This window comes from Glandiceps talaboti, chromosome 16, assembly GCF_964340395.1.
Source record: "Glandiceps talaboti chromosome 16, keGlaTala1.1, whole genome shotgun sequence".
NCBI lineage: Eukaryota > Metazoa > Hemichordata > Enteropneusta > Spengelidae > Glandiceps > Glandiceps talaboti.
Window position 1 is genome coordinate 13910764 of NC_135564.1, and position 11603 is coordinate 13922366.

General features: G+C 37.8%; 1 protein-coding gene across 3 annotated transcripts in view; it reads left to right on the forward strand.

Moving 5' to 3' along the window:
- Positions 1-10480, forward strand: part of LOC144447309 (putative methyltransferase DDB_G0268948) — a 38598-nt gene extending 28118 nt beyond the window's left edge. The window contains exons 1-7 of one of the 3 annotated variants that reach the window (XM_078137245.1): positions 1836-1951; positions 2045-2215; positions 3166-3323; positions 4317-4533; positions 5262-5371; positions 7406-7540; positions 9190-10480. In XM_078137245.1, coding sequence (XP_077993371.1) covers positions 2081-2215; positions 3166-3323; positions 4317-4533; positions 5262-5371; positions 7406-7540; positions 9190-9286 — 852 coding nt within the window. In that variant the 5' untranslated portion in view covers positions 1836-1951; positions 2045-2080 and the 3' untranslated portion in view covers positions 9287-10480. Of the gene's footprint in view, positions 1-1835; positions 2216-3165; positions 3324-4316; positions 4534-5261; positions 5372-7405; positions 7541-9189 lie in introns of those variants that run through there. The other 2 variants (XM_078137247.1, XM_078137244.1) reach the window with 2 other exon arrangements.
- The last annotated feature ends 1123 nt before the right edge of the window (positions 10481-11603 follow it).

The following is an 11603-nucleotide window of genomic DNA, read 5'->3' on the forward strand; positions in this document are numbered from 1 at the left end:
ATATCTCTTTGATATCTACAAAATTGTAACAGCCTGTGCGTTAGAATCTTTGAAATTTGCTTGTGACACCATCGACCATACAATATTTGAATAAAACTTGGACTATCCAATGAACTTTACTTGATAATAGGTACCTTGTGTTTACGTCAATGGTAACAAGCTTATGTAAATACAAAATTGGTCCAAACTGGTGTCCGTCGTCAGTGTGCTTGATATACCTAACAATAACTATTCTAGAGTATATAAACTTAACGATTGCATTTCCTGAAGCATAGTCAACCATAATTTTGCACTTGACTGAACTCAAACCTAAATAAACGACCGATGACGTCACGATATTTTTATGTTACGTAGAAAATATCGAGCTCCGAGGACATTCCTTATATACAATTAACTTTCTAAACAATGCCAGAAGACAGTTTTGAGGCATACATCGACATTAATAAAAGCGGCTAGATGCCTTTATTTACCTCTATATGTCACTCATTGTGTGTCGTTTGTTTTGTTCCGAGTGATCGCCGAACAAAACAACCACACAAAACGATGGAAATAGAGATAAATAAAGGCATCCAGTCTCTTCCACCACATCAGATTTTAATCAGATTGGGAAAGTGCAGTGTCGGTGCACGATCGACTGACAATACGGTATTAGAGATTGCGCTTGCATATTCAGTTACTAACCTTCATATTGTAAATCGGAATTACATCCACGGGTTCAGTTACATTTGTTTTCGAACATCAACCAATGTTGTGTATTGAAATATATAGATTTGATAAAATTGAACGGCGGCCGGAAAAAATTACAGGAAGGCATCGAATAAAACGGTAAGCAAGGATTGTTACAATTTAATTTGGGAATGTCATCGACAGCGGTCGCTATAAATCCATCGTCCAAATACACGTCTTATATACTTTGTTCACATTACTGGCCTGGTCCAAGTGAACGTATTAATCCCGGATTAACTCTTGGTTTGTGTCCACATTGCTTTTTCTCTCCATCCAGCTCAGGCTAGGACAAAAAGAGCGCATTTAGTCATGTCAGCCTTGTACCATTTGTCAACATGGCTGATTTCGACAAGAGAACGCTTTTTGTGATAGAGGGACTATGTTGTCAGACTTTTTCTTACTATGGCTGTTTGCATGCGTTCCTTTGACGGAAACTGTGAATCGAACTATTTGGTCACATTTACGTAGCGAGAGTTGGCCACCATGGCGGGAAGCTCCGTGTCATATACTGCTGTAATGATATGTATTTAGTATTCATCTGGGAACCAGATCAGCAAGTTTAATTGGTCCAGACCAAGGTCTGGCTATGGCCTAAACCACCCTTCGCTCTGGGACTAAATCTTGTCCGGGCCAGGCCATGGCAAAACCGTTCACATTTGTTTCTTTTTTTTACCCTGGCTAAGGCCTGGCCATGGACTGTGATCAATAGAGAAACTTGCTACCAGTAGGTAGTTTACGCACAGCTTGATGACACAGACGAAGAGATACAGTTTGTCGAACATTGCTGTATCATGTCACACGTTCAGTAACATATCGCAGTTCGTATTTTTGTCAGATGTGCTCTATACTTTATGGCAACCTTTAGTCACTGACAATAAATCATTTTTAGAATCTAACTAGCTAGCAGGCAGTGTGATCCGATACACAATCTGTACAAGTCTATGATTGAAGTAATGTTTGACTCGCGACTAAATAGCATCACGCGCTTTTTTGTTAAAATGTGCACGTATGTATCAGCATGAAATGCTTTTATTAATATTGTCTGACCTTTTACACATCCCAACACATGACACGTACACATGGAATTCGGCTTATTCGTTTGACGTCAGAATTCACTTGGAGGAAATGCTTTTCTATCAGATGACTTCTGATCACAAACAACGTTTTTTATTTATCCCTGGCTAGGTTTTTGAAGCGTTAGACACCCCTCCCTGGGGTAAAAAAGGTGCCGAGTTTTTACTATTCTCAAATGTGTCTTCGTCTTTCCACAGACAAGTACTACTAGTAAGTCTAAGCTTATTTCTATGTGGTCTTTCAGAGATCTTCATCTAGCAAATTAAAGAAGAAAGCGACAATGTCAACAGAAACATTCCAAGGTGCATATAAGGGTTTCTTCAAGGGATCTGAAATGGCTGGTTCCTACAAGAATCTCCGGCCAACCTACCCAGAAGGACTGGCGAAGAGGATAGTTTCATACGTGAAGCAAAAGGTAATCCGATCTCATTCACTCACACTTACTATTTTAACCCAATTATATCAGAGCTCAACTGCTATAAGTTCGTAGGTTACCGAATCGAATTAATATTAAATTTTAATACGAACATTGACTTTTAAAAAAATCGACTTCGGAATGACTTCTGGAATGATGAGCACAGAAAACAGGCTAAAACGCACATAATCGTTGGTTACGGTATTGTAATACATGTATACAGACGGGTAAACATTATATCAGTTGAACCCGGCTTTAATATACTTGATGACATTGTGTATAGGTTAATATATGTGGTTGTTGGAATTTGTACTCTTTTAGAGACTTGCATTCTAAATACAATATACATTTTTGTTCGAATAATTTAATTCACGGTGTAAAATTCTCAACAAAGGTTGATTTTATCGTGTCAGAGTCTTCCAATATTTCGACGACTGACGTGACAGCCATCTACATCTGGGATTTAAACCATCCCATCCTACCCCCACCCCCATCCCTTAAAAAAGCCACGAATGGTCCACGTCATTGAGAAGGTTAAAATATTGAATGGAGAATCGAAAGAGAATGATACAGAAGAGAAAATATTCGAGTTAGTACATGTCACATTAAAACGCTGGACAGCAGCAATGGATTCACTCTACCATTATACTGCGGGAGGAGACCCTGAAGGAACTTGCACCACCTTAGGCTTGATGTTGTGACCTGGGGCGGGGGGGGGGGGGGTTCATGGCGTCATTTCCAGATGAAGATGGATGGATTCGTCGAAATATTCGAAATGTACTACAATTTTATGCAATGTCCCCTTTCATGTTGACCTTTCACAGCGTGTTTGTTATGTCTGCCACCGGCTTCCCGCTGTGCATGTCTTCTATCAAGATATACCATTCTTTTACCGTGTATTCACTGGTGGTTCCAATATTTCTTTCCTTCTGATAATATTTCTCACACAGTCAGGAGATTTGAAATTCGCAGTTGACGTTGGTTGTGGTTCTGGTCAAAGTACCCTGATATTGGCTGGTCACGTGGATCAAGTATTGGGTGTTGATATCAGTGCAGATCAAATTGAATGTGCGAATAGTTCGGCAACGCCACCCAATGTCAACTTCAAGTGAGTATACGAAATGAATAACGTTTTGGGAATTGGAACTATTGACAGAATGTACCCACATATATTCTTGTACATGACCCCGAAGTCAAAGTCAGAATTAGGTAACGGTGCAGTCAACGAAGCTGTTCTTGAAAAAAAGCTGTTCTTACGCAATTTTTCATTCGGCGGGCAATTGCTTTCGATCGGTAGCGGGAGGGGAGCAAACAAGAAAGACTGTTTGTGGCGGGGAATTCCTGATTTTGATACCGTGGCAGGGAATTGTGGGAGAGGCGCACATTGTGTACGTCAAAACGAATTGTTGGTATAGTGGAAAGCACAAACGTTTTCCTGGTGGGGAGTGGGTAAGTCATTCACAATATTGGGTGGGCAGTGGGCAGTGGGCAGTGGGCAGGATCGCAAGTAGGAACGAAGGGAGGGAGGGCAAATATCCTTCACCACAAGTGGGAGGTCCCACTAGGAGCCAGCCAGGGCACATAAGAACAGCTTAAACACCCTCCCACAATTTTTTTTGGTGGGGGCGATTCTATTAAAATATAATTTTTGGTCTGAAACAACATATAATTAATGAAAATCACACTTCTGCCTGTTGGCTGCACCTAGTCTTACAGTAAGAACTCGAATCCGCGCTCACCACCACCAATACCACCACCACCACCACCACCACCACCACTACCACCGTTGTTGTCCTCAACAACAACAACAACAACAACAACAACAACAACAGCAACAACAACAACAACCTAGAAACCTAGTTTCGATATGATATACCTACTATCAGATAATACAATTAACCCAGATCTAGTCAGGGTGCCAACAGTGAATTTTAAATTGCATCTAAGGACTTCTGGAGCAACAGCTTTGACTATACTGTGAGTGAAGGTATAAATCGTATAGATACTGTATAGGAACTAGACTAACCTAGATCAGATAATAGCTTTGCTTTTATACGTCGTCAAAGTTATACCAATCTAAAAATAACTATTGTTTCTGCAGAGTTGGTGGTTGTGGAGATATACCCGTAGAATCAGGGACAGTTGACCTGATCACGGTTGGAACGGCCATTCATTGGTTTAATTTGGACGACTTCTACAATGAAGTGGACAGAGTATTGAGACCTGGTGGTTGTCTGGCGATCTACACTTATTATAACACAAAAATAGAATACCCTGATGCTGAAAAAAACAAAACGATCAACGACTTGCTCGCAGAGGTACATGTAGTAATATTATATCTTTCATTACCTGTCTTCAAATGAAACAGTTCATTGTCGTAAAACTGGCAGACCACTTTGTGGCAACAGTAGAACACCCCCCCCCTTTTACGGGAGCAATTTCATTTAGTTGCTCTGTTAGTGATGATGATATAGTATAATACCAACATTTACAATAGTAATGTACTGGTAGGATCAGTTATAACGCAGAACCAGTATAACCCGCCACCTCAGTCAACTCCAATACCGGGAACGACCAGCAGTGTTTTCGATATCGTTTCAAAGTTAATGGTTATAGATGGGAACTGAATAATCAACTAATAGATTTTGACTCACTATCTGTTTATTAATCAGTAAGGTTTAATAGCCATGAGAGGGGAAGGGGGGGGGGTGATTACTCAATTGAAATAATGATATGAATGTGAAGATTATGCATTTTAGAGATGTAAAATGGGGTCATCGAGCCCTAGTCAAATCTATCCCGGACAATAATGCGAAACAGTCTTATAAGATTAGAACTTGGTCTAGAACAGAGGTATAGTTGTCCTAAACACTATTTTAGACCAACTGGAGTTGGTCTGAACTAGTGTTTGGGATGTGTCATCAATCAAACCAGTGAACCCCCCCCCCCCACCCGGTTTCGATAAGCGAACACTGCACTCGGCCCTATACATCAAAGTATCAGTTGATTTTCCTGTATAGTTAATTTTACGATACTGTTTTCACAGTTTGAAGAAAAAGTGATGCATGGTAATCGTCGGGAAGGTCACTGGGCTAAACTATTAGATGGCGATAATTCATTATGTGAACTTAATCTTCCATACAAAGATTCTGAAAGGTAAAGTTTTGAATTGAAAAAATACAACTTTGTTCAAATAATTGACATCAATAATCATAATAATAATGTCTCGCGCTTGATATAATATCATGGCAGACAGACTTTCCTTACACGCTGACAGAATTATTCGAATTAACATCTAATGCAATAGTTGATAGGTACACAGCCATTTACTAATTTGAGTTGTCTAGGTATTCTCCATTTATCTTCATTCTAAATTCTTGAAGCCGTCCACCCAGCCCACCCGATTTTGTGTATACAGCACGCCCCCACTTGGCTGTCTGATTGGTGGCATTGAACAGTGTATTACCCAATACCACGATTCGTTTCATAAGCTTCAACGCACAGTCGCTTGTAAACTGTTATTCCTTTCCTAAATGGTTGTAGGGGAGTATGACATCGCTACCGATTTTATAAGAATATCGCCAATCCCTATAATACCGTCATTGTTCTGTATTAGGACCGTCATAGACAAGAATAAAACCATTTAGGAAAGGAATAACAGTTTACAAGCGACTGTGCTTCAACGCCAGTGTTCAAGTAGCGTAAACTACAACGTGTCAAAATGACGCCGGTTTTAATAATTAATGTCATCTGTTGATAGAGGTCAAAAAAACTTGACAAGTGTATGACTGATCTAACTTGCAGAATAAACTCTAAATAAAAAAACACTGGCGTCCATTTGGGGAGTGGTACATGCATAAAAATCAGCTAGGTGGCTTCAAGAATTTAGAATGGTGATACACAGAATGTAATATCCTAGATAATTCAAAATACTATTTACCACAGTTCAGACAAGATACTTGTTATTAAATTAGACCCATCATATTTAGACATAACAAGCAAGAGGTATTCATTTATGTCCAGCATTCTCGTTTTGACTAGCCTGTTCAAGGCGCTTACAATATTCCGTTCAATCTCTCGTACCGTAGACTAGACTCTCTTACAGTCCTCGGAGCTTCGTATAGTTAAAACTTGGGTTGTTTTGTATGTACATGTACTGATATCTACTGCATCCCCTGTATTGTGCGCCCTCATCGATCACATAGGGCCAACCTTTCGTTGACGTGTAGTAACACGTCAACGAATGGTTAGCCCTATGTGATCAATGAGGGCGCACAGTACAAGGATGTTCGAGTACAATTTTGCAGTATATTAACAGCTATTTGCAATACTTGGAATCGAGATGAGGAAATAAATACTATTAAATACTAATACTAATATGTATAAACGCAAAGGACACACTATATAATGCAGTCAAATGCATTTTTACGTTTTTCAAAAACATGAAAAACATTTTTTTATGGATTTTAACGAGAGAGAGAAGGAGAGAGAGAGAGAGAGAGAGAGAGAGAGAGAGAGAGAGAGAGAGAGAGAGAGAGAGAGAGAGAGAGAGAGAGAGAGAGAGAGAGAGAGAGAGAGAGACGGACGGACGGACGGACGGACGGACGGACGGACAGACAGACAGACAGACAGACAGATAGACAGACAGACAGAGAATCGGAAGTATTGACAAACCAGATACAAGTACATATATAGAAATAGACAGAGACTGATGCTTATAACATAGCATTGCGAAAATCAAGTTACACGTGTTCGAACAGAAAAACATACCATTGAACTAATAAGGATTGTATAACTTGTAACTTTTGCACTCGGATTTATTTACCCTTTTTTCCTTCGTTTTGGTATGCCTATTGATGTTTGTACATTTTACTTTCTAATAGTTGGAAGATTAGCTTTTTTGGCTAAAACTATATTTCGAGAGGAAAAAAATGGGATGGATAAATAAATTATACAATTCTCTTACTCTTTTATTCAGTCAAAACATACTTTGGACACAGAGGTTTTCACATTGCTCAGCTTCGACTCGTAGTGACAACAATATTTTATGTAATTCGCATTTTCTCGGCTGAAAGAAAAAGAAACCAAACAAACAAACAAACAAACAGACAAACAACCAGTTACAACAAAAACATGTGTGAAAAATTGGATGATTTTTAATATGAATATCTCCTGCTGCGCTTCTCTTAGGGACGCCAGCCAGGCCATTAAAAGTGAACGATCAGTGGCTAGCCTAATTGCTTTAATGAAGACGTACTCCGAGTGTAAGGAGTATATGAGAAAGAATCCTTGCGGTGACAAAGTTTTTGTTGAACTTCAAAATGGGTAAGTTGGGTTAAAGCGGGAACACCACTCCAGGAAATAAAGGTATTTTTTAAATAAAATTTGGGTACTGACGAGTCATTTCATGACTCATGAAATTCATAACGAGTATCTTAAATGAGTCATTTCAAATCATACAAATTTGGCGCGATTGCTAAGAAACACCAGAAATTGAAAACTAACTCGATCATTTCACCTCTATTCTTCTAACAGTGGTAAACTGTTGGCTCAAGGTCTTAGCAGACATGAATATGTATTCGATATGAACAATGTATATTGATGACTATCTGAAAGTAAAAATCAGTTAGGAGTCATGAATATTCATGATTCATGTAATACATATTCATGTCTGCTAAAAACCCATGAGGCAACTGTGCACAACTGCATAAAAGAACAATGGAGGTGTATTTGGTATTTCCTGGCAATCGAGCAAAATTTAAGCTTATGTGATGTGAAATTATGAAATTACTGTCCAGAACCTTAAGTTTATGAAATATCTTTATTTTCTGGAGTGGAGTTCTCCTTTTAAAATATTGATGTCAAATGAAAAAAAATGCGTTTCTGACAACTCGACTGACTCTGGCAACCCTCTAAACATTTTTTTTGCATGCAAAAACGTACAGTTTACTTTTATTATTTCCGTGAACACTCTCATGCCTTTGCCTCACCTAGTGATCATTGATTTTTTTTAATCGTTTTCCAGAGAGAAATCAGGTCTTTTTAGATTATAACATCACAGTCTGAATAACGTGTTCGTCTACTTAACTTCTATGTATTGTGACCAACGAGTATCTTATCTTGGGGTCGAAGACGAAGTTTTTATTTTGCCTCATCATTAAAATTCTGCTTACAGACTACATATCCTTGTCAATATAGTGATGTATGGTGGCTTCATTTTTTCTGAACGATATTTGTTATTCTAACTAAGACTTCCAATTAAGAGATGTCTTACATTTGGACATTATTTTCATAACTGCTCAATTCTCTAGATCTCGATAAATCGGTCACAGAAAAGTAGAGACCATGCAGCAAGAGATGGCTACAGATAGACAGAAGGGAACAGAGATGGGGAGGGGAGAGTGGCGTGTGCATACTAGGGTCTGATACAAATTAATACAAATTAATTGGGTTAATAACACTTGGCACAGCATGTTGGAAGTACAGAGACTTGTGGTACACTCCATCATTTGATAAGAACAGTTTTATGGCCACTTTATATATATATAACAGATTAATTTCACAAACAGACAACCCCCCCCCCCCGGCATTTCAAGTACATGTAAACAGTACCTAAATCTGTTCTTAATATCAAACAATGAAATTAATGTAATACAAGTGCTTTGTCAAGTGTTATTAATCGAATTCACTTGTTTATTTCCCTGTTTGTAACAGATTCCGTTCGTCTACGGTCTGACGTCGGCAGTTGTATAACAACGGTTTTAAGGAAATCCCGTTTACAACCAAAATTTAATTCTAGTAACGCCTTTGACCAAGGTTATCAGTTCCATGTACCCATACCTTGCATGGTATATTTATATAGTCAACCATTCAGTGTATATTGAAAACCATAATGGATGGCAGTCAGATCTGAACAGATGTAATTTTATTTTTTTTAATTTAGTAAATTTCAACCCTCTCCATTTTTCTTACAGAATCATGTCAGTCTTGGACTCCCAATCGTCTGCAGAAAATACTCTAATCACGGGTGTTTTGCCGCTTTATTTATCAATGTCCCGGAAACCGGAATAATTGTATAAATAAACGACTTCACTTCATACAAACACAAGAATGCATAAAGCAGTGTGAAGGATGTTTGAAAATTTCATATTTTAATGGTACGAAATTATTGTCATGGCTGTAATGTAGTTTCCACAAACCGATATTTTTTCTTCAGACAGTCACGATATCTTTACCACAGGCCAATTCTTAGTTTTTAATACCTTCAGGCCAAATGAAACTAATTGTGTGCTTCCGATAACCCGACCGACCCGTCGATCCGATCAACCCTCATTTAATTCTCGCAAACCAGAGCTGTTATTTCTTTCGCGAACTTCGAAATAACGAGAGTTGACGGCGCATTTCGGACGGTGCCGTAAAAGAGGCCGTGCACGTGGTTTGCGACGATGCCGACCCTCAGCATTTTTTCAAACATTTAAAACAAAAAGATAAGAAAATTCTTTGTCTTCTTGACCTTCATACACATCTGTTTTCTTTCGCCCCAGTACCGTCTGTACATATTTCATCAAACTATCACAGAAGGGGTATTCTGACCTACATTTTGTTGGTTTTCGGGTCGAACCAATATTTTTTCAAACACAACAACAAAATCCCGACCTACCTGCTCTATTTTCTGAGGCCATGTTATCGAAAACACACAATTATTTTTTTTTTTACCTCAGTTTATAGTTGTTACAATACGTATAGTATATCTCCAATGTACTTTTTACAAAAGGTACGTAATAAACCTTCACATATTTACCAAATAAATCTCAGACCACTCGTTTCGTGGTCTGAAATTAAGTGTGTAAAATACCTTCAAAGCAGTTTTACAGAACGTTCATAATACCTCATGTGTAATAATTATTTCTTCTCAATAACCTCAAAATACCTACGTAAAGCTCCAAAAAATACAAAGTTCAACGCACTTTTCGCAAAAGTGTCCACAACACCTTCAATATATTTTAATCAGAATATTTATCATGTATGTACGGTGGGCAATTTTCAACAAACTTAGATCAGGTATGAGCGGATGTCGGATTTACACTCAACACTTATAATGACGAATAAATATTGTTATTATTTACGTTAACATGTATATAAATTCCAATAAATAAACCCACCTGGACCAATAAATCGGGTTTTGTCGTTGTACATAAAAGATACACGTTCACGCATACCAAATAAAAATTGTGTTGTTTTCCAATACGCTCAATTTTAGAATAGGTGGTAGGTAGATTTTTTGGCAACAACAACAACAACAACAACAACAACAACAACGACGACGACGACGATGATGATGATGATGACAACAACAACAACAACAATATCAACAACAAATGTTGTTACAAAATGACATTCAATTGCTACAATCTGATTACAATAGTTACGAAATATACATCATACCTTTCATTTATTATCGCATTTTCTGTTCTATTCTACCATTGCACGTTCTCTACTAGTAGACAAGATTTCACTTAAGTGAATTAGGAGAAAATAGATATATGATTTTTTGAATGCAACAATACTACAGATGGGTTTTATTACATATTTATAGAGTATGATATTTGAAGAATTTTGATACAATGAAATATTTTTTGTATCGTTTTAAAAATTTTGGTTGTTGTCTTATCTGTTCCAGTTCCTCCCACTCTCCTTATAGCAAATGTTCAAGAAGTCGTCTTTAGACTTTCAAGTTGAGATCAACATACGTAGAATTTGCTGAATGATGTTTCACCGAAAATTCACTTTTATCATAATTGTTTTATCAGTGAAAGTCCGTACATTAATTTCATGGCAAACAAAACAATAAAAAGATCTTTCTAGATGCTATAGAATGTTAACCACGCTTGAAAAGTTTAAGGGTGTCTCTATTCATTTATACACTTTTCATGACCCTACCGTAACCGAACGTATATATACTTTTTATTCTGACCAAAACGTTTTTAGAATGACGCCCTCTATAATCAGCAGAAAAAAAGTCGTTTGTGGTAAGTACACCAACCAACCACAAGCGCGTATCCGAGGTGAAGATTTATTGTTTATGCCAAGTGTGAAATTTGGGATGTGTAATAAATCGAATGGTTCATCGTATGCTTTTTTTTACTTTGATCGTCATCTCTGAGACACTCAGTCTGTTAATAGCATGATTGTCCAACATGTACACACACATGCGCACTCACGTAGACAGACAGACACATACCTATTGTCCTACACACATGCATATATATATGCATACATGCATACATACATACATACATACATACATACATACATACATACATACATACATACATGCATGCATGCATGCATGCATGCATACATACATACATACATACATACATACATA